This window comes from Molossus molossus, unplaced genomic scaffold, assembly GCF_014108415.1.
Source record: "Molossus molossus isolate mMolMol1 unplaced genomic scaffold, mMolMol1.p scaffold_m16_p_19, whole genome shotgun sequence".
In the NCBI taxonomy this organism is placed as follows: domain Eukaryota; kingdom Metazoa; phylum Chordata; class Mammalia; order Chiroptera; family Molossidae; genus Molossus; species Molossus molossus.
This window is the reverse complement of record NW_023425354.1, coordinates 32653757-32675577: the sequence shown is the minus strand read 5'-3', so window position 1 is coordinate 32675577 and position 21821 is coordinate 32653757. Positions and strand designations below refer to the sequence as shown.

Here is a 21821-nt window from a genome sequence, read left to right as displayed (position 1 = left end):
CAGGGCCTAGTGGGATCTGGGATCAGACCTCCTGAGCCCTATCTGTCTCTTCTCCCCACAGTGGAGGTGAAGCCGGTGTTGCCAGGAGCCATGCCCAGCTCCATGGGTGGTGGGGGTGGAGGCAGCCCCAGCCCAGTGGAGCTGCGGGGTGCTCTGGCAGGCTCTGTGGACCCTGCATTGCGGGAGCAGCAGCTGCAGCAGGAGCTCCTGGCGCTCAAGCAGCAGCAGCAGCTGCAGAAGCAGCTCCTGTTTGCTGAGTTCCAGAAACAGCATGACCACCTGACACGGCAGCATGAGGTCCAGCTGCAGAAGCACCTCAAGGTGAGCGAGGGGGTTGTGGGGGGGGGCACCCAGACCTCTGACCCCAGCCCGGACCTGCTCACCCTGTCTCCCCACCCTTGTGCCTTTGCAGCAGCAGCAGATGTTGGCAGCCAAGAGGCAGCAGGAGCTGGAGCAGCAGCGACAGCGGGAGCAACAGCGGCAGGAGGAGCTGGAGAAGCAGCGGCTAGAACAGCAGCTGCTCATCCTGCGGAATAAGGAGAAGAGCAAAGAGAGTAAGTCCTGGGGCCTCCTGGGGCCAGTGGGGACTCCTGCCCCATCCCCAGTTCTGGGGTCCTGTCGCCAAGCACCCTGTCAGCTATGCCCTGTCCTGCAGGTGCCATCGCCAGCACTGAGGTGAAACTGCGGCTCCAGGAATTCCTCCTGTCAAAGTCAAAGGAGCCCACGCCAGGCGGCCTCAACCATTCCCTCCCACAGCATCCCAAATGCTGGTAATGACCCTTGGCGGGCATGGGTTGCAGAGGTACCCTGCTCAGGGGCTATCTTCCTGCAGGCTGGAAAGGGGTTTCTGGCCTGAAGCCATATGTGGGCCCTGCAGTCTCTCCTAGAAAATCTCACTCTTAGTTTCTCTCCTCAATTTCCTCTTCAGGATCCATTTTCTGTCCCTACATACAGTGGGTATTTCATAAACGTAGACTGCAAGATGGCAGGTCCAGCTGTCTGAGTGATAACAGATCTGTCTCTATTCCCACCTTGCAACCCGTAGGGGAGCCCACCATGCTTCTTTGGACCAGAGTTCCCCTCCCCAGAGTGGCCCCCCTGGGACGCCTCCCTCCTACAAACTGCCTTTGCTTGGGCCCTATGATAGCCGTGATGACTTCCCCCTCCGAAAAACAGGTGAGTGAATGCCCAGCCTGGTCTTCCAGAATATGGCTCCTGGGAGGTGGAGGAGGGAATGTAGAGAGGCTGGGCTTCAGTGTGTGTCCATTTGTGTGGATGTGTCTGAGCCCTGGCTACCTTCTCTCCAGCCTCTGAACCTAACTTGAAGGTGCGTTCAAGGCTAAAGCAGAAGGTGGCTGAGCGGAGAAGCAGTCCCCTCCTGCGTAGAAAGGATGGGACTGTCATTAGCACCTTTAAGAAGAGAGCTGTTGAGATCACAGGTGCCGGACCTGGGGGTAAGGACTCCTCTCCTGTCCCTGTTCCGAGGGCCTGGGAGTAAAGGTGGCTCTAAGCAGGCCTAGCTGACCGCCACTTCTCCTGTAGTGTCGTCAGTGTGTAACAGCGCGCCAGGCTCTGGCCCTAGCTCTCCCAACAGCTCCCACAGCACCATCGCTGAGAACGGCTTTACTGGCTCAGTCCCCAACATCCCCACCGAGGTACAGGCCTGCCAGGGTGGGACGGGCGGGACTGAGGTACTTCTTTTCCCTTGGAGGAAGAACAGTAGTTCTTTTGATCTGTCTCACTGGGAGTGCCCATCAGGGTCCTCTCTTCCTATGTAGATGGGTTGGAGGGACATGTTGCCCTGGAGTGGGATATGCCCCATGGGCCCCTGAAGGGCTGTGACTCTTAGTCCCCTGCAGATGAGGCCTGATGGGGGGAGCAGGGCACTTTTTAGAGCCCTCAGTTTTAGCCCCAGGTGGCCCCCCTTTGCCTATGCTCATGCCTGTCTCTCCTGACTGCTCCCCAGATGCTCCCCCAGCACCGGGCCCTCCCTCTGGAGAGCTCTCCCAACCAGTTCAGCCTCTACACGTCTCCCTCTCTGCCCAACATCTCCCTAGGGCTGCAGGCCACAGTCACTGTCACCAACTCGCACCTCACCGTAAGTATGGGCACATACCCTGCCCTCTCTCTGGTGTTGAGTTCTTTGGCCCTGGATGGCCACTACTGGAGTTTTTGTCCTCCCTAGGCCCTGAGGGAGATCACATGGCCTACCTCAGAGGTGGGAGGTGGGTAGAGGGTAGGTGAGGGATTCTGGTCTAAAGTTTGGAGGACTGCCCTGGCTGGTTTGGCTCAGCGGTTGGAGCATTGGCCTGTGGACGAGAGAGTCCCGGGTTCGGTTCCCATTAGGGGCACATACCAAATAAATAAATAAATAAATAAATAAAGTTAGCAGGACTGGGGGCAATATAAGCTCCTCCCTCATCTCTGTCTCCCCACTCCATTCCCAGGCCTCCCCAAAACTGTCAACACAGCAGGAGGCCGAGAGGCAGGCCCTTCAGTCCCTGCGGCAGGGTGGCGCACTGACTGGCAAGTTCATGAGCACCTCCTCTATCCCTGGCTGCCTGCTGGGCGTGGCACTGGAAGGTGACACGAGCCCCCATGGGCACGCCTCTCTGCTACAGCATGTATTGCTACTGGAGCAGGCCCGGCAGCAGAGCACCCTCATTGCTGGTGAGTGGGCGGGCTGCTGTGCAAGGAAGCGGGGTCAGGCCCCACTTGTGGGGCTCAAGGCAGATCATCAGGGAGAGCCAGCCAGGGATACTTTCCAGCCCTGTCATAGCTTCCCTCAATGGCATCACTGATTTCTTCCACAACCTGCAGACTTACTGAGTACTTACAGCCTGCCAGATACCATTCTCCGTAACATTTGCTGCCGTGAGGGAGCTCACGTTTCAGAGCAGCGCTGTCCAGTAGAAACATAACAGAAGCTGCATATGTAATTTCTAGTAGCCACATTAAAACATGTAAAGAGCCCTGGCCGGTTTGGCTCAGTGGTTAGAGCGTCGGCCTGCGGTCCAGAGAGACCCGGGTTCGGTTCCCGCTAAGGGCACGTACCTCGGTTGCAGTTTGTCCCTGGCCCTGGTTGGTCGTGCGAGTGGCGGCCACTCGATGTGTCCCTTCATGTCGATGTTTCTCTCTCTCTCTCCCTCCCACTCTATCTGTACAAAAAATGGAAAAATAGCCTCGGGTGAGGATAAAAAAAAAAAAACATGTAAAGAGGAGCAGGTGAAATTAGTTTTAATAACGTATTTAACTCACTGTGTCTAGAATATTATCATTTTAACATATAATCAAAATAAGCTATCAATGAGATATTATTTTACTTTGTGTTTCACACTCTCTTGAAATCTGTGTGTATTTCACACTTAGAGCACATCTCAATTTAGACAGGCCACATTTCAGGTGCTCAGTAGTCACGTATGGCTGGCAGCTGTGGGATTTGACAGCACAGCTTTGGACAGTCAGCCCTTAAGTAGTCTGTGGCATTAGAAGAGGTGCTGCTTAAAAGACATGTGATCCTGGCTCCCAGGCTCCCCAGCTTGGTGGGGTCCATGTTCATGATCAGGGAGGTCTTATTGTGGATGGAGAGAACTAGCCATTGTTTTCACTCACATAGAGGACCTGAGACTGTATGTGCAAACATAAGTGAATCAAAGGGAGAGAATGGAGAATCCAGGAAGGCTTGCTGGAGACAGTGGCTCTGAGCTGTGAGACTGTTCAATTATGGAAAGAAGGAAGAACAGGGCTCAAGTTTTGGGACAGGGTGCTCCAGGCTCCTCCACAGTTTTTCCTGTGCATGTAGGTGGCGGTATTTCAGGAAGGAAATAGTCTTGGGATGGGATAGAGGCCTGACAATAATGGTTACTCCCCCCCTTGCACCCCACAGTGCCTCTCCATGGACAGTCCCCACTGGTGACAGGTGAACGAGTGGCTACCAGCATGCGGACGGTGGGCAAGCTCCCGAGGCATCGGCCCCTGAGCCGCACTCAGTCCTCGCCGCTACCCCAGAGCCCCCAGGCCCTGCAGCAGCTGGTCATGCAACAGCAGCACCAGCAGTTCTTGGAGAAGCAGAAGCAGCAGCAGTTGCAGCTGGGCAAGGTGAGCTGGGAGAAGCAAATGTGCAAGGCTCTGCTGGGGGCAGGACCAGTCTGGCAGGAAAGGAAAGGGGACTGACACCCTAGGTCACTCCTAGGTGCTGTATCTGCTCAGAGGAGCCACTTTGCCTTTTTCTAATTTACATAACTCTGTATGGGCTGGGTGGCTGCAGGGGAGAGGGGAGGGAAGGATTGGCCCTACTGGGCCACAGACTGCATAGCTGCTCCTGCTCCCAGCTGATGTGCCCCCTCTGCTCTGCTCCAGATCCTCACAAAGACTGGGGAGCTGCCTCGACAGCCCACCACCCACCCTGAGGAGACAGAAGAGGAGCTGACAGAGCAGCAGGAGGCCTTGCTGGGGGAGGGAGCCCTCACCATACCCCGAGAAGGTTCCACGGAGAGTGAGAGCACGCAGGAAGATCTGGAGGAGGAGGATGGGGAGGAAGAAGAGGAGGAGGAGGAGGAGGAGGAGGAGGACTACATCCAGGTCAAGGATGAGGAGGGCGAGAGTGGTGCTGAGGAGGGACCTGACTTGGAGGAGTCCAGTGCTGGTTACAAAAAGGTACCCTTCCCCCAGTCCTTGATCACCATCCCTCTGTTCTTCCTGCCCCCTTTCACCCTTGCCTTTCCTTCTCCCCAATCTGCAGTGCCCGGGCTGTGCAGGGCCAGGTTTCTGAAGAGAGCAAAAAGGGAGTAGGAAAGAGACAAGGGGCTGTGTAAGGGAGGAGCTGCTTGTGTTGGTCTCAGAGCTGTCTGTCAACACCAGTCACCAACTCTTCCCTGCCTCTGTATCTGTGACTGCCCCCGTCTGTCTGCGTGTGTGTGTGTGTGTGTGTGTGTGTGTGTGTACAGGGACATGTGTATATGTGGCTATATCTGCGTTTCTGCTTGCGTAGGGTCGATTGTGCGTTGGTCCCTGTGCGTGAATTTTTGCGTGTGTACACACACGCCCCCACTGTTACTACAGTCTGCCCTGTGCCTAGCATGCACTTCATTCATTGCGGACACAGCTGAGCCCTCCGGGTCTGACTCATCCCACCCTCTCCCACACTCTCTTACCTCAATGCTACTCTGGCATGACTCATCACTGTCCTCCCATCCCTCCCCATCTCCGAGGAGATGGAGACAAGGAGTTCTTCTGTTCCTGGAGGGAGGAGGTGGGGGAAAGAGAAGTTTTAGAAGGGCTGGATTGGGGACCCCCCCTAGAAGCCCCAGCGTACCTGTCCTCACTTCCATCTCAAGCTAAGTCTCACCTAGACTCCCTCCTACTCCTCCTTCCTAGGTGTTCTCAGATGCCCAACAGCTACAGCCACTGCAGGTATACCAGGCACCCCTCAGCCTGTCCACTGTGCCCCACCAGGCCCTGGGCCGAACCCAGTCCTCACCTGCTGCTCCTGGGGGCATGAAGAGCCCCCCAGACCAGCCCACCAAGCACCTCTTCACCACAGGTTAGCCCTACTACTGCCGACAGCCCTTCCCCTTTGTGCCAGGGGCCTGTGCACGGCATTCAGGCTGTGAAATTATGAAGAGATATAGTTTGTGCCCTGAAGGGATTGCCAGGGCCCCTCAGAGTGCCCTGAAGGGAGGGAAAACAGGCCTTTGTTCTCTCTGTTCTCTCCCTATGCACCATAGCCACTTGTAGTAGTGATGACAGACTCTGCCCACTGGGAGGGGGTTGGGTGAGTGCCCTGTCCCCACCCACTGGGGCAGCATCTTTTTCAGGGCCCCACCCACTACTGCTGAAGGGACCACCTGATTTTGTGCCATCACTACACAAGCCCTTCAGTGGGTAGAGAAAGCCCACTGTCTTAGTTGGATTCTGTCCTTCTAGCTTCCCCTTTCTCCCTGTGAGGTCAAGAGTGAGGCCTCTGTCCATTCCAGGAAGCTCTTCCACATGAAGCTGCCCTGTGCTGGGTTCTTAGGGGGCCACAGATGCCTGAGGATGATCTCGTCTCACAAGTGGGGAGTGGGGGTGGGGGGCAGCACACAGGAGCCATGACAGGAGTAAGAAAAGGAGGATGTTCCATGAGAGTACAGTGTTGGGGGCATGGTGGGCAGAAATCAAAACCAGTGTGGATATCAAGAGCAGCCTGGTTGAGGTTTGAGGAGCAGGGAAGTTTGCATAGGCAGTAATGGAGGAAAACCTTTCAGGAGGAGAGAAGAGGGGCAGGTGTGTGGGAGGGTGGCTGGGGTGGCCCTGAGGAGGTATTTGGGCCGGGGTGGGCTGGGGAGAGCTCAGTGAGCTCTTCTGAGGATTGCAGTGGCCAGGCCATCACACAGCCTAGAGCAGAGCTGGCTGACAGGTGTGTGTCTGGCTCAGGTGTGGTTTACGACACATTCATGCTGAAGCACCAGTGCATGTGCGGAAACACACACGTGCACCCTGAGCACGCTGGCCGTATCCAGAGCATCTGGTCCCGGCTGCAGGAGACGGGCCTGCTTAGCAAGTGTGAGGTAAGGGAGCCCCTCCTACCTCCAGCCCCCAACTCAAACCCAGAGAAGGCCTTTTTGTCTCCCTGCTGGTGAAGCCTCTCCCCGTGTCTCTGTTCAACCGCTGACCTCAGTACCAGTCCCCTCAGCTACCTCCCAGTTCCATTCCTTTTAGCCTGTTTTTCCCCATGGTCCCCAGCTGAATGGGGGAGGGTGCTGAACTGGGTCCCTGGTGGGTCTAGGGTATACTTTCTCAAAAATCTTTGGATCTCCTGAGGCCAGAAGTGGTTCCATGTGCCCCAGTCTGTGGTGCAAAGAGAGGGTCTGGGCATCAAGGAAAGCTGGACCTTCAGTGCCACCCTTCTGATCTCCCCTGCCAGCGGATCCGGGGTCGAAAAGCCACACTGGACGAGATTCAGACAGTGCACTCTGAATACCACACCCTGCTCTATGGGACCAGCCCCCTCAACCGACAGAAGCTGGACAGCAAGAAATTGCTTGGTAAGCTGGCAGGTTGATGGGCAGGGTGTGGGCCAGGCCTTGCCTACTGCCTGGGTGGGATAGCGGGCTGTCAGGAAGACTGTTTGGCCAAGGTAGGCAAGTGGGTCCTGATGAGCACAGGTCATCCCCATGGCAGAGGTGGTATGGTACCGTATCGCACACCTCCAGGGGACTCCGTTGACATAGAATATGCATTGCAGGGTGGAAGGTAATGGGTCAGACTTGGTGATAGGGTTGTGTTTTGCTTTTTTCCCCAACTAATCCTGCCCCTCTCTCCCTTCCATCTGCCCCAGAGATAGGATATACCTCCAGAACAGGGGTCAGACATCTCCCAAGTGGTATGGGCTGCAGAAGCCTATCCTATGCTTGGGTCCAGCCTTCTTTTTCTGTTACTGAGCTCACTGTCCTCTGCAGACCCAACCTACAGCCCTGGCAGTGGAGGCAACTTCCAGAGTAGCTCTGTTTCTCTTCCCTGCAGGCCCCATCAGCCAGAAGATGTATGCCATGCTGCCCTGTGGGGGCATCGGGGTGAGTAGGGCACCTGTCAATGGGGTGGGGGGGTTCTCCCACTTCTGGCCCTTCCCTTCCTGCCCAACACAGCTGCTGGCTGTCCAGGTGCCCATCCCCATTCTTGCCCTCCCCCTGCAGGGGGCACGCTGAAGCCTGCTCTCCTGCCCCTGCAGGTGGACAGTGACACCGTATGGAATGAGATGCACTCCTCTAGTGCTGTGCGCATGGCAGTAGGCTGCCTGGTGGAACTGGCTTTCAAGGTGGCGGCTGGAGAGCTCAAGGTGAGTGTGTGCAAGGGGGCCTCAGCACCACTTGCTTGGTCCTGTATCCTCAGGAGCCCAGGATGGGGCAGACTTAGCTTTCCTTTCAGTAAGGCATGGTCTTTGCAGCATCAACTTTCAGGTGCCAGAGTTGGGAGGAGGTGACAGTTCCAGGGCCAGCGGGGGGATGAGGGGTAATGAGGGACCGACAAAGTAGCATTAATATCTGGTGCTCTCGTGGGTATCTCAAGGCCAGAGATGGTCTGCCTGTCTGCCCACGTGGCCCACAGCTGTCCACAGATGTGTATGATAATGTGTTTCTGACTTGTGTTCTCTTCCTTGCCTGGCTTTTCTCCATCTGTGTCTACCCCTCTGTGGCCACCTTGCCTGCCTGTCTCTCTTGTCTCTGTTCCTGTCTGCACTTCTTCAGAATGGATTTGCCATCATCCGGCCCCCAGGACACCACGCTGAGGAATCTACAGCCATGTGAGTGCCTTCCCAGCCCTGCCCTAGACCTGCTGTCCTCACTTCCTCTCAGCAAAGTGATTTGCGTATCTTGGTCATGGAGCAAACCGCTTTTAAAGCTGACCTTTCTGCCCTTTTTCCCTCCTCCCCCAGGGGATTCTGCTTCTTCAACTCTGTAGCCATCACAACCAAACTCCTGCAGCAGAAGCTGAACGTGGGCAAGGTTCTCATCGTGGACTGGGTAAGTAGTGGGCTGCTGGGGCCAGGGTCAGCCTTTCAGAAGCCCCCACCCAAGCCTGCCCCCTCTTCCTCAGGAGCTGGGCCTGATGGCTTACCTTATATCCTCCAGCTGGAGCATTAGCCCAAGCCTCCTTTCCTTGGGGCTCCCTCCTCACTAGAAGACTCAAAAGTGGTTTTAGCCGCTGGTCCATCTTGGCCCCCACTTTGCAGCCTCAAGTAACTGAGAGGACTTTCTACCTTGAACGGTAGAGACCAATACCATCATTGCTAGAGCCACTCTCAACTGGGGCTCACCATGTGTCTGGACACACAGTGTATTCATGCCACCTTGCATAGTAAGAATTAGGATGTCTGTTTCTATATATGGAGACACAGAGCTGTTGGGTGACTTACCCAACCAAGGTCGCTTAGCTTAGGATGTTGGCATTGGGTTTCAGATCGGGCCTTTTGGCCCAGCACTTCTGCTCTTGTTCCTACACAGTGCTTCTCAAATCCTGCCTCTCTTGGCAGAGGGAAAGGCACCCAGCACTCCCTGTGAGCTGGGGAAGTAGCCAAAAGCAATTCTCATCAAGGGTGAAATCTCTCTGAAGCCCAACTTTGGCTTGAAAATTCACGTCAATATTGAATTTTTATTCAGAATGTATCTGTTTGTTTTTAGTTCCTTACTGGGCTTAACATTGTCCTCCACACTGTATAGAGAGTCGCCACATTCACCTCACGGCTTATATCTCCCTTGCACAGACCCTGGTTAGAGAAGCATGAGGTGATACTTACTGTTGTGAACAGAACACAGATGCCCTGTAGCTAGTGGTGGGCTGCACCCACAGAGTTCACCATAGGGTGAGGGTAGGGGACAAGTGGAATTTTAACTCTTGGGTTAGAGTCTGGGCCATTTTCCTGATGCTTTTACTTCTCCCCACTAGGACATTCACCACGGTAATGGCACCCAGCAAGCATTCTACAATGACCCCTCTGTGCTTTACATCTCCCTGCATCGCTATGACAACGGGAACTTCTTTCCAGGCTCTGGGGCTCCTGAAGAGGTACACCTCCTGGGCTCAAATGTGGGGCCCCTTGGGGAGGTAGCAGAATGGGATCTGGCCAGGAGTCCTGCAGGCCCTTGGTGGTGCTGGTACCTGGGGAGTTTGGGCTCCTAGTGGGAGGACCATGCTGGCCACCTGCTCCTCCATGCAGAGCAGAAGTCAGTGGAGTGAGGGCTGGAGGCAGGACTGAGGGTGGGGCAAATGTCTGGGATCCCTAGGCAGTGAGAATAACCCCTCCTCCACCATGCTGCCAGGTTGGCGGAGGGCCGGGTGTGGGGTACAATGTGAACGTGGCATGGACGGGAGGTGTGGACCCCCCCATCGGAGACGTGGAATACCTAACAGCCTTCAGGTGAAGACTGAGAAGGGCCAAGGGAGGGGTGGGAGTCCCCCTGGGCCCTGCTGTGGGAGGGGTAGAGGCACTCAGTTCGGTGTAGGTGGAGGGGGTTGTCTTGGGGGGGCACAGTGGGATGAGGCCTGGCTCAGCCTCCTGCCAGGGTCAGCTTGGGCCCTCCCTTTGCAGGACAGTGGTGATGCCCATTGCCCACGAGTTCTCACCTGACATGGTCCTAGTCTCCGCCGGGTTTGATGCTGTTGAGGGACACCTGTCTCCGCTGGGTGGCTACTCTGTCACCGCCAGATGTGAGCCTGCTGGGGGATTAAGGGAGGCTGTGGAACAGTAAGGATGGGTCGAGTTGGGGCATGGAGCAGGTATAGACTGATATTGCACAGTTGGGAGGTGAGCTGGGGCAGGTCCAAGACTTGGAATCATCCTGGCAGTGCCCCCCAGTCTCCCTCCGTCAACCTTGGCCTTGAGGGGCAAGCAAGGAGGGGTGGTGGTGGGGTAGCAGAGGGTGTACCTCCTCCTGGAGTCCTAGGGATGAAGCTTGTTGATATGTCCTGTTTCAGTGGTGTTCCTTATAAGACATGTAATTGCATTTTTAAGCCAGTCTGTGTTTTGTCTTTAATGGGGCATTTAGTCCATTGACACTAAATTTTATTATTGATATATATACATTTGAGTTAAAATCTACCATCTTATTTTATGCTGTTTGTCCCACCTTTTGTTTCTATTTCTTTCCTTTCTTACCTTTTCTTGAATTGATTTTTTTTTAACCATTACATCTCCCTTCACTTATCCCTAAAGGTTTTGGCCACTTGACCAGGCAGCTGATGACACTGGCGGGGGGTCGGGTGGTGCTGGCCCTGGAAGGAGGCCATGACTTGACCGCCATCTGTGATGCCTCTGAGGCCTGCGTCTCGGCTCTGCTTAGTGTGGAGGTGAGGAGTTCAGGGAGGGGCTGAGGTATGTGGGACAGTAGGCCATGGGCTGAAGTACCTGTAGGTTGGGCTCCTTCCTGCGTCAAGCAGTACCAAGCGCCCTTGGGAAATTTTTTCTGGGTCCTAAGGACAGCTGGTGGCCAGGAAGGGCTTTTTGAGTAGGGGTTCCTTCTATCATGAGATGTCTGAGGCTGAATGGGGTGGTTAGAGCAGCTGGCACCACCACCCATTCCCCACCCTAAGCCTTCTCTTCTTTCTCCTGCCAGCTACAGCCCTTGGATGAGACAGTCTTACAGCAAAAGCCCAACATCAACGCAGTGGCAACGCTAGAGAAAGTCATCGAGATCCAGAGTATGTGGGCACAGGTGGAGGGGCTCAGACCTTGCCAGGGAGGGTGGAGCTTAGGGGTGTGCCAGTGCTGGGGATGGACATATGGGGGTTTCTGCCTTTCATGACTCCCTGCTTGCCTCTTATCCACAGGCAAACACTGGAGTTGTGTGCAGAAATTTGCTGCCGGTCTGGGTCGTTCCCTGCGGGAGGCCCAGGCAGGGGAGACAGAGGAGGCCGAGACTGTGAGCGCCATGGCCTTGCTGTCAGTGGGGGCCGAGCAAGCCCAGGCTGTTACAGCCAGGGAGCACAGCCCCAGGTGAGGTTCCTTCCACCTTTCTACCCTCAACTAAGCTGAGGACCCCACTCAGTACCCTCCATGTGCTTGTCCCCACAGGCCAGCAGAGGAGCCTATGGAGCAGGACCCTGCCCTGTGACGCCCTGGCCCCCATCCCTCTGGGTTTCATCATTGTGATTTTGTTTATTTTTTCTATTAAAAACAAAAAGTCACGCATTCAATGACGTGTGCCGTGTGGGTCTCTCAGCCTCGCCCCTCCTGTTCCTCTAAGCTGTCTCAGGCCCCTTCCCCTATGGCCCACATCTTAGCTCTAGAAGTTTGCTCCCTCTGTAGGGTATGGGGGTACCTCTTGCAGCCCCTCCCCATATTGTATCTCTTACCCACTTTCCCAAATTCTGTTCTTTTCCCCCTTGGAGCCTGGGCCAGCTCAAGGTGGGCATGGGGGCCCAGATAGTACCTTCTGGTTCTGGAGTCTCCCTGAGTGAGGAGAGAACAGGAAGTTTGGTGCCTTGGCTTCAGCTGACTTGGGGGGAGATGCCTTAATTTCACCCTCCTCTCCTCTCCAACTTTGGGAGGTTCTGGAGGGTCTCTATATGGTCTAGGATGTAGAGTGGAGGGGAGGTGGGCTCTCATCCAATGCTTCCCCACCCTTTTTCCCCTCTGTTGACCTCACCATCTTGTGCAGGTATCTTTCTCTCCTCCTTTCTCTTGGCCTCAGCACCAGAGGGAAGCTTATGCCCTAGGATGTGGGCCTGAGGTCTATGGGCAGGGCTGTCTTGCTTTACACTCCTCAGGACCTATTTTCCCTTCCAAGGGCTGGAGTGGATGGGGAGGGATGGGGCTGGACTCCTGGGTTCTGAGGGGCCCGGGGGAGCCACAGATTGAGGCCTGCTTTCTACCTTACTCTGTTGGCCTTGCCCCTCTGCTGGCACAGACTAGGGAGGGGAAGAAGGTGGTCCCTGCAGGTGGCGCTGGAAGCTGGTGAGAGCACCCTGTTGTTCAAGACCAGATTTCCAGCATGCTGCAAGTAGTAGGGTCAGTGGCCCACCTCCCTCCTGAGACCTTTTGCTTTGAAGCCTGGGGATGGTGAGAATGGGGGCTCAAGAAGGGGCAGGACCAGAACCTGGAAACCCAGGAGTCTACCCTCAGCTGGAGCTCCCCTTCCTCCTGGGCTTCCTTTGCTGGCCACCAGCCCACGGAACCTAAGACCAGGAAGGGGTACTGCCCTTTCTCTTTCCTAGGAGCCCAGCCTCGCCCTGTTCTGGGGCTGGGGGCCCACAAGGCTTCTAGAGAATGCTGTCCAGCCTGTAGGAAACCAAAGATGGGAAGTGGCTCCTAGGGGGCTGAGTCTGCCTTCCTCCTCCTTCCCAAAACTACATATATTTCTTTCATCCCATCCCTAGGGCCCCACCAATCTGTTTACATATTTATTATCCTGATGGGGGCCTGAGCAGGGTTGAGGGAGTCAGGGGAAGGGCAGGAGTCCCACCACCATCAGTTCATTGTGCACTTGTGTCTTGTATGTTCTAGATCCTCCTGGGAGATGGGGATGGGGCTGGGCTCAGGGTGTCAGGCCTCCCCATGCTGAGCCCCAGCTCTGGACTCCTTACCCCCCATCTTCATGTGGTTGGTCTGGTTCTCATGTAAACCCATTCCTTGCTTTGTCTCCCTGGATATGGTTTTCAGTTAAGTATTTTGTAACCCATTACATTGTGTGTCCTTGTATAAATAAATTTGTTTCTGGCAGTGCCTTCTGGAGCCAGTGTCTCTGTTCTCTGGGCTCCCAAATAGAGTCGAGGTTATTTCCCCTCTTAGCCAAAAAAACTGCTCTTCTCTCCAGCCCCTGGACTAACCAATTTGGGAAACAGGAGGCCAGGGTAGGAGGGGGTGGATCTTTGTCCAGTAGGTTAAAGACAAGGTTTCACTGAATGTAGCCACAGCACCACATAGGACCTCTCACATGGCCTAGGTGGTGATAGTGCCCAGGGTCTAATGTCTCGACTGAGTTTACAGCCCTCCCCTTTCGATTCTGCCTCTGTGAAAACAGGGTTGGAGTGGGTGGTGAACAGGCAGCCCAGCCAGGGTTCCACTTGCACACACACGGGCAAGTTCAGTGATGTATGCATAAGGCAAGAGAGTCCAGAAGTGTTGAAGGGCTTTATTGGGGCCACTCTGAACCCCTCACAGTGTTGTAGGAACCCACTGGTCTTGCTATTGCCTTTGCCTTTTGGGGACTTGGAAGGGAAGGCAGGAGGAAGACCAGCCTTTCTAGGAGAAAAAAGGCCCTTCTTTGGGGCTAAGCTAGTTGATGGGAGAAGTGGGAAATTTAAGATTAGCATGGCCTTTTGGGGGTGTTGGAAGGGGATGGGGCTGCCTCCTGGAGGGTGGAGGTCGTGGAGTGTTGGCTTTGTAGGAGAAACCAGAAATCAGGAAGAGCGGATGGGTGGTGCTTCCTGGGCACTGAATGTGAGCACCACCCAGGGCACGAGGGCCAGGACCAGGCATGGCCAAAGGGTATATTTGAGGAAATTGAAGATGTAGAAAAGGCTAATCTGAGGTGGGTAGCCCAGCCAATCCAGGGGGCCCAGCAGCCCCATAGCCAGCACAAGGCAGGCTATCTTCTGGCCATTTCCCAGGTATGCTCGCCTTACTAGGGCATAGCAAGGAGAGTGTACGGCGATGCCCAGACCCAGGGCAGCCCCTGAATCACGACTCAGGGAGGCAAAGGGCCGGCTGTCCATGTGCACCCACTCAGGCCGCTCACACCACTTGGAAGCTAGGCTGATGGACCTGTGGGGAGAAAGAATCTTTGTCAGGAGAGATGTTTCTAGAACCTACAGAGCCAATGGCTCTTACCCCCATTGGGGCCTACTCCCATGTTCTGAGACCCCAGGACAGTCTATGTTTATGAACAGGTAATGTGTCCTTTTTAGTACAGTGAACTGGAGACCCAGCCTGCCCAAGCTTCAAAGTAGGACTTACCATGAAAGATCCAGGCCCAGTGTAAAGAGGGTCCAATAGATGAGGCTGGCACCCAGCAAGAGGGCCAGAGAGGTCAACCCATAGAAGCTTAGCTCCCGCTCCACAGGCACCCGAGGGGCCATCAGCCAGCCCAGGACAGCACCTGGGGGAGTGGAGTGACAGCAGCTTCAAGGAGTTTGGGGACATGACCGTCCCTCCCCCTCTCCCCCAAGCTACAATGCAGTTTGACAAAACAGACAGACATAAGGGAAGCCTTGAGGTTGGCTGTACAATGGGAAGATCCTAGACTGGTTCTCCCACTACCAACAGCACCCTCTGGGCCCATCCTGTTGTCCCAGTTGCTCACCAGTTATCAAGCCAGCCAACACCTGGTGAGGGAAATGTGCTAAGAGGAAGATTCGGGACAGACCAACAGCCAGTAGAAAGGTGCAGTAAGCCAGGCTTGGCATCACCCTCACCCAGCGGCTAAAAAGAAGAGGCAAATGGTCCAGGGGATGTCTGGACACAGCTTGGCTTCCCACAGCACAAATGCCCAGTGTCCCCAGAACGCCAGCTCCCAAGCTGCCCTGCTGGTGGGTCTTTTGGGTCCAGGGTACCATTGCACCTACCCCCACTGGTGGATAATGCCCATGTGTACCTGTGAGCCCGAGTGGCGACCTGGGAAGAGATGGCTGTCATTATGGGCCAGAGGGCTGCTCCTGTGATCATGCAGTGTCCAGAAGGGCTGCCTGTGGGGGATACAGAAATTTGTGAGAGGATGGGGGTGGAACCCAGGTGCCCCTGGTGATAGCTCGATAGAACTACTTCCCCCTGGCAGGGAAGAGAGCCTTTCCCCAGCACTGGTCCATAGCTCCCTCTGCCCTGAAGCTTTGTCTCACCTCTCCCTGTGGCCACTGTTGTACTCTTGGCTCTACTCTAAACAAGGTGGGCAGGTGGCACACTGGCATGGGTACTCTCCTGCCAGAATTCAACTTGGTCTTCCTAGGATCTCTTCGTTCTCTGGTCTGGTAATTGTGAGGTGGGCCTCTTCGTTGGGCCCTAGCTGAAAAGTACTCTGAAACACTCATCCAAATCCTAACCACTGGGAAAGGGAGGTTTGAGGCTTCTCACCTGGACCGGTTTCACAAGAAGAGGGGAACTGGTGAACTTGGGCTGGGGCCTGGCTGTAGTACCCAGACTCATGGACCCACCAGAAGGGCCTATCTCCAAAAAGGAGCCTAGAAGAGAACAGATGCAAGATGATGATGTGTTCACACAGAGCCAGGGGACAGGAGAGGGTCAGAAAAACACCTGGAGTACTCTGGAGGGCTTGTGGGGTAGTCAGAAAGGGAGTCCAATTCTGTGCTGTTACATTGCCATGGATGTTTTACCTTGGAACAGGAGAAAGCACACTATTTTTTAAAAAGTGATAATGAGGCCCGGCTGGTGTAGCTCAGTGGTTGAGCGTCGACCCATGCACCAAGAGGTCACTGTTTTGATTCCTGGTCAGGGCACATGCCCAGGTTGTGGGCCCGATCCCCAGTAGGGGATCATCAATGTTTCTCTCTCTCCCCCTGTTCCTTCCTCTCTCTTTAAAAATCAATAAAAGAAAAAAAAATTTTTTTAAAGTGATAATGAGGTAAGAGATTGTGGGAGGTGTGTGTGTATGCTCTGAGATGCTCAGAAGTCCTACTTTTATCCTTCCCACTGCAGGACCAGCTCTGCTCTTCTAATCCATCGAAAGCCTCTTGCTTCTCCCTCTCTCCATTTCCCAAATTCCAGCCCAAATTACCTACACCTGAATTACTTAGGTTACGTTTCTTGTCTGAAAACGGGAGTGGGGAATGGACAGAGAAAGCTGAGAAAGAATAAGGAATACAAAAAAATTCAAACTCCCCTGACCTAGGAGGTGCTTGGCTGGACCCTGGGAAATCACACAGTGAAGAGGCTGCTGTGGCCAGAAAGGGGTGCAAGAGCAGAAGATAGGCTGGCAGAAAATCAAGTGCTGTGGAGGGAAGTACAGAGGGGACTGCTTCTCTTCACCAAACAGTCTTGTTCTCACACCAACAAGCTCAACACATACTTAGCAAATGAATGGGGGTTTTGTTAAGTGGGAGGAGGGCTGGGGGGCAATAAGACTACCTTAGGGGTTTGTCTGACTCTTAGGGGAACAGGACTAGAGAAGGAGGCTTACATAGCTCTGAGGGAGAACACAAAGTAAAGGGCAAATAGGCAAGAAGAAAATTATCAGACAACTGCTTTTGTTTACAGGAGGGGTGAAAGCCTTGCAGAGAAGAGTAGAAGGGATTGTCCTGGCCAGTTTGGCTCAGCGGTTGAGCACCAGCCTGCAAACCAGAGAGTCCTGGGTTCGGTTCCTGCTAGGGGCATGTACCACACACACACAAAAAAGTAGAAGGGATGGTAACACCAATTCTGTTTTTCAGAAAGTCATTCCAGCCCATACAAGTGTCTTCTATGAGCCTCCCTTCCCTCCACCAGGCTGGGGATCTGGCAACGGGCTGAGGTGAAGGGAGGTGCAGTTACATGCCCAGCAAGAGACATAGCTACTTCTGCACCCAAGACAGAACAGGTGGCAAAGAGATAAGCCCAAGGGCCCCACCCACTTGCTTGTGATTCCTGGTTTATAAATCTGTGTGAAGAGCCTACTAGTGAGTGAAAGGAAAAAGAAGAGAAAGTGTGCCCAGCCGGTGTAGCTCAGTGGTTGAGCATTGACCCATGCACCAAGAGGTGGCTGGTTCGATTCCTGGTCAGGCCACATGCCCAGGTTGTAGGCCAAATCCCCAGTGGGAGGCATGCAGGAGGCAGCCAATCGATGTTCTCTCTCATCGATGTTTCTGTCTCTCTCTCCCTCTTCCTTCCTCTCTCTATAAAAATAAAGAAAGAAAAAACAACAGTTTAAAAAAAAGAAGAGAGCTTGACCGGTTTGGCTCAGCGGTTGGAGCGTCGGCCTGCGGACCAGAGAGTCCTGGGTTTGGTTCCCTCTAGGGGCACGTACCAAAAAAAAAAAAAGAGAGAAAGTCCTCCCTGGGTGGCAATGAGCCCACGGCTTTTCAAACTTTACACATGAATCACCTGGGATACTTGGTAAAATGCAGGTTCTGATACAGTAGCTCTGGCCCCAAGCCTGAGAGTCTACATTTCTAGCAAGTTTTCAAATGTTCCCTATGCTGCTGGTCATGTTCTGGGGACTACACCTTAATTTGCAAGCCTTCTCGACTTCAGCAGCTAGTGTGAAGCCTGTCACAAAGCATGTTTCTTAAAAACTATGTCAAATAAGCCCAGCCTGTGTGGCTCAGTGGTTGAGCTTTGAATCATGCACCAAGAGGTCGCAGGGTTTTATTCCTGGTCAGGGCACATGCTTAGGTTGTGGGCCACATCCCCAGTGGGGGGCATGCAAGAGGGCCAATTGATGTTCTCTCTCTCCTCCCTTCCTCTCTCTCTCTAAAATCAATAAAGAAAAAGAAAAACTTGCTCTGGCCGGTTTTGCTCAGCAGTTAGAGCATCGGTCTGCGGTCCAGAGACCCGGGTTCGGTTCCCGCTAAGGGCACATACCTCGGTTGCAGTTTGTCCCTGGCCCTGGTTGGTCATGTGGGTGGCAGCCACTCGATGTGTCCCTTTCACGTCGATGTCTCTCTCTCTCTCTCTCTCTCTCCCTCTCTCTCTCCCACTCTATCTGAACAAAAAATGGAAAAAATGTCCTCAGGTGAGATTAAAAAAAAAAAAAGATAAAGAAAAACTTAAAAAAAAAAAAACCAACTATGTCAAATAAATGAGTCAATAGGCTACTTAAATCACCATGAATAAAATACAGATTCCTAGCTCCTCTGCTGGAGTTTCTAAATTATTATGTCTTAGGTGGGATGGGGTATTTGCATTTTATATATTTACGTATTTGTTAAGCCTCACCGGAGGATATTTTTCTATTTATCTTCCGACAGTGGGAGGGAGGGAGAGAGAAACATCAACGTGAGAGGGACACATCGACTGGTTGCCACTGGCACAAGCCCAACTAGGGCTGGGGAACGGCAACCAAGGTACGGGCTCGGGCTCTTGAATGGAATCAAACCGTGACTCATAGGTCCGCGGGCTGACGTTCTAATCACTGAGCCAAACCGACCAGGGCGGTATTTGTATTTTAAACGTGCCCCTTAGGCGATTTCTGATAAGGAGCTTTTGGGAGACACTGGTCCAATGAGCATGATGGAGACTCGGAGGTCTGAATCCAAGATGGGTGGTCTAACGGCCAGGTGTTCACTGGTGGTGGTGGTGGGGGAGATCTAGCCTTTGAGGCACCCGCTGAAAGACCAGGGCTTGCACAGGACTCAGGGCCCTTGGGAGTGGGGGAAGCAGGACGGCCGGAGGGCTTCGCTATCTCACCACTTGAAGATGAGGTTGAGCCACTCGGTGATGAGGCTGATCCACAGCACTGCGATGCCCACGCGGCGAGAGGCGTAGTAGGCCGCTGGGAAGTAGAACAGAAAGAGGCTCTTGGGATCGCCCAGGAAGGTGACCCAAAGCCACACTTTCTCCAGCCAGGGCAGCTGATTCTGTAGCGCCTCGGCCATCGCGATGCCCGCGCTCAGCGTGGACTCCATGGCGAACCACTAACTGGCCGGGCCGAGTTTTACTCTAGGGCAGAAGCCGAGGAGTCCGGGTGACAAGGAAGCTACTACCAACGCCCTCCAAAGCCCACCCGAGCGAGACCCAGGCCTCGCCTTTCCCGCCAGTGGCCGGCGCAGGCCCCGCCCTCTCCCCTGCCCGCTTCTGGCAGCCCTAGGCTCCCGCGAGCCCCGCCCCGGCGGGTATCGTTTCCTCCAGCTCTTCTTAGGCTTTCCTCTCTACTGGGCAGCGCAGGGGACAAATCTTTGCGAAGGCGTTTCCGCAAAGCCCCACGTGGCCGCTGTTGCCGGCACGTGGGCTTTGGGCGTAGAGGTGGTTACAGCTACTGTTCTGGGTTAAGGGACAGACTAAAGCAAGAGTCTGCGGCGCGCTCAGGTCCCTGCTTTGCTGCGAAGATGGATGTGTAATCTCCAGGGCCAGGATTCCTTCAGATCAGATATCCCTTCTCCAGTACTGCTGCCCTCCAAAGATATTCTGAAATCTCTTGTAGAGGGGGCTACAGACACCCCCTCCTCCGGGGAACCAGACACACGTACTTGGTTGGCGTTGAAGTGGGACCCTAAATTTGCACACGGCGCTAATCAGTCTGTGCCTTCCTCCACAAGCCGAGACTGCCCTGCCCAAATTCATCCACTGTTGATTTGAAAGCTGACAGATAAGCCTTTTGATTTTGAGTAGTCTTTCCTAAAGACTTGAGAATGCTTACACACAGGAGAGTCCAAGTCATACTTCTAGTTCTAAGTTTGCCTAGCCCCCCTCCTTGCCTCCTCATCCCTTCAAAAATCCAAATGGGCATATGAACCATGAGATAGTGTGTTGCAAGAGGAGAGGATACACACCCACAATACAATTTGGAATAATCTTGTGGAGGAACACACACAGAAATAGAAATCTCAGCTATTCTAGGTGAGGCCCTGCATTAGAGGCAAAGGGGAGTGAGAGGGGAGGCTGTTGAAGCGACTTCTCAGTTCCTACCTCAAGCAACTTTGTCTTGGAGAGTTTTCTGATGAGTGGATGAAAATGAGAATGTAAATCTGGGTATTCTTGGAAAAAGATTAATTTCATGAATTAAAAAGTTGTGGAAAAGGGAACTTGGATATAAATCTCATTTCACTATCTGGCTAAATGTTTTTCTTTTTCTTTTTTTGGTACGTGCCCCTAGCGGGGGCCAAACCTGGGACTCTCTGGTCTGCAGGCCAACGCTCCAACCGCTGAGCCAAAGTGGCCAGGGCCTGGTTAAATTTTTTTTTTCTTTTCTCTTTCTTTTGGTTAAATATTTTTCAACTGCCTCATGGAGAAAAACCTAAATTTTTGAAATCTTTGAAAGTTTGCTATGGGTTCTTGCCAGACAACCTTCAACAGCCTATCCCTACACTCTATTTCATAATACTTTGGAGCTACTTTATATTCCTTGAAAACACCAAGCTCTCTCCTCTTAGGTGTCCTGGCACATGCTGTTCCTTCTGCCTAGAACATTCTTTTCCACCTTGTCCTCCAGGTCTCAGATTTTTCACTTCCTCCTGGAAGCTTTTCCCAACAGTGCAGTTACATATGAAAACCTATAATCACAATGCCATATCAAAAGTGGAATGGCAGTTACATATGACTTGTTATGGGGGCCAGACATGAAAGTTCTCTGAAGAACCACAAGTATGAGAGAGCAATGTGTTTATTCCTATTAAATGATTGTACTAATATATGCCCAACATTAGGAAGTTGATGTCTCTTGCAGGGCAAGGAAACATTTTTGAACTTTGTGTTTAGGTTAAGTAGTGCCAGGGCTGGCTATTTGCCTCCCTCTGGACTAGAGAAAGGTCAACCTGTTATTCATACATGAGGCTTTAGAATTTCTACATGGGAGGGTGGCAAATGGGGAATAGGTAGGTTAGGAATAGCAATTGGTAATGATAGGATTTAAAAATTCATCTGCATAGTACTTATGTGTACTATGGTTTGGTTCCAAACTCTTGCCCCAAGCATCCTTTGTCACTATCACTGCTCCTCACTAGAGAAGAGGGGCAAGACTGTAGGGAGATGGGGAAGCATCCTCAGTTCCAAGGGTGACGTGTGATCTTAGAGGAACTACCATTTACCTAACCACTACATGCCATGCATTTATACAATTTATCTCATTTAACTTCTATGTGGTATTATGTAGCATAGTATATCTGTAAATAGCACCGTTTTTTGTTTTTGTTTTTAAACAGGTAGACCAAATCCTTCCTAGTTGGGCGACTCTGGACATGTTTAGTTTCTCTTAATACTTAGTTTCTTCATTTGTAAAATGAGGATATTGATTCCTACCTCAAAGTGTTGTTGGGTGCTCAATAAGTGTTAATACAGAAGGAAGAAAGAAATAGGATCAGAAAAAAGAAAACAGAATTTAAAAAAAGAAATAGGAATAGGTTTAGTAAAATGCTCAATGTCATATAACTTAGCAAGTGGCAGACCTAGGATTTTATTCTGGTTTAGCCAGTTCTATAGCCAACGTTCTTTCCACTACCACTTTGTAACTAGGTATAATCATTTTGGGTAAGTTTTGTGTTAAGTCTTGAGCCTTGGATTCCTCACATATAAAATATAGAGTTCATTCATCAAAGGCTGTTGTGTCAAGGTGTGTATATAATGGAGACTACAGTTCTCTCCTCCTTTCCGTTTGCATTTCACTTAGGTTATCTAGCTTTAACTTCTAAAACGGATCCTTCAAGTTCTTTACCAAGGAGGCGCAGCTGCACAAACATAATTTTATTCAGCGTCCCCTTTATTTCCT

The 21821-nt window shown here is 52.9% G+C and overlaps 2 protein-coding genes across 7 annotated transcripts in view; one reads left to right on the top strand and one right to left on the bottom strand.

Annotated features, from left to right (window-relative positions):
- Nucleotides 1-13200, top strand: part of HDAC5 (histone deacetylase 5) — a 37670-nt gene extending 24470 nt beyond the window's left edge. For all 4 annotated transcript variants that reach the window (XM_036267852.1, XM_036267851.1, XM_036267853.1 and 1 more), the window contains 24 exons: nucleotides 62-321; nucleotides 413-554; nucleotides 656-770; nucleotides 1046-1176; nucleotides 1308-1454; nucleotides 1543-1655; nucleotides 1967-2098; nucleotides 2448-2670; nucleotides 3887-4098; nucleotides 4360-4656; nucleotides 5377-5542; nucleotides 6415-6548; nucleotides 6905-7025; nucleotides 7504-7553; nucleotides 7709-7816; nucleotides 8226-8281; nucleotides 8414-8501; nucleotides 9424-9543; nucleotides 9798-9895; nucleotides 10067-10185; nucleotides 10691-10824; nucleotides 11091-11175; nucleotides 11305-11470; nucleotides 11549-13200. In XM_036267852.1, the coding sequence (XP_036123745.1) occupies nucleotides 62-321; nucleotides 413-554; nucleotides 656-770; nucleotides 1046-1176; nucleotides 1308-1454; nucleotides 1543-1655; nucleotides 1967-2098; nucleotides 2448-2670; nucleotides 3887-4098; nucleotides 4360-4656; nucleotides 5377-5542; nucleotides 6415-6548; nucleotides 6905-7025; nucleotides 7504-7553; nucleotides 7709-7816; nucleotides 8226-8281; nucleotides 8414-8501; nucleotides 9424-9543; nucleotides 9798-9895; nucleotides 10067-10185; nucleotides 10691-10824; nucleotides 11091-11175; nucleotides 11305-11470; nucleotides 11549-11588 (3257 nt within the window). In that variant the 3' untranslated portion in view covers nucleotides 11589-13200. The remainder of the gene's footprint in view (nucleotides 1-61; nucleotides 322-412; nucleotides 555-655; nucleotides 771-1045; nucleotides 1177-1307; nucleotides 1455-1542; nucleotides 1656-1966; nucleotides 2099-2447; nucleotides 2671-3886; nucleotides 4099-4359; nucleotides 4657-5376; nucleotides 5543-6414; nucleotides 6549-6904; nucleotides 7026-7503; nucleotides 7554-7708; nucleotides 7817-8225; nucleotides 8282-8413; nucleotides 8502-9423; nucleotides 9544-9797; nucleotides 9896-10066; nucleotides 10186-10690; nucleotides 10825-11090; nucleotides 11176-11304; nucleotides 11471-11548) is intronic.
- Nucleotides 13201-13592: 392 nt separating this feature from the next.
- On the bottom strand, nucleotides 13593-19167 carry G6PC3 (glucose-6-phosphatase catalytic subunit 3). Of its 3 annotated transcripts, XM_036268742.1 has the most exons (6): nucleotides 18809-19167; nucleotides 15542-15648; nucleotides 15069-15159; nucleotides 14778-14896; nucleotides 14432-14573; nucleotides 13593-14239 (listed from the first exon to the last, which is right to left on the bottom strand). In XM_036268742.1, the coding sequence occupies exons 1-6, from the start codon at nucleotides 19024-19026 to the stop codon at nucleotides 13876-13878; spliced, it is 1041 nt and encodes a 346-aa protein (XP_036124635.1). In that variant the 5' UTR covers nucleotides 19027-19167; the 3' UTR covers nucleotides 13593-13875. The 3 variants fall into 3 exon arrangements, with proteins under 3 accessions (XP_036124635.1, XP_036124637.1, XP_036124636.1); XM_036268744.1 differs by lacking the exon at nucleotides 14778-14896 and having other exon boundaries at nucleotides 13594-14239; XM_036268743.1 differs by lacking the exons at nucleotides 15542-15648; nucleotides 18809-19167 and adding an exon at nucleotides 15310-15530 and having other exon boundaries at nucleotides 13594-14239.
- Nucleotides 19168-21821: the final 2654 nt, after the last annotated feature.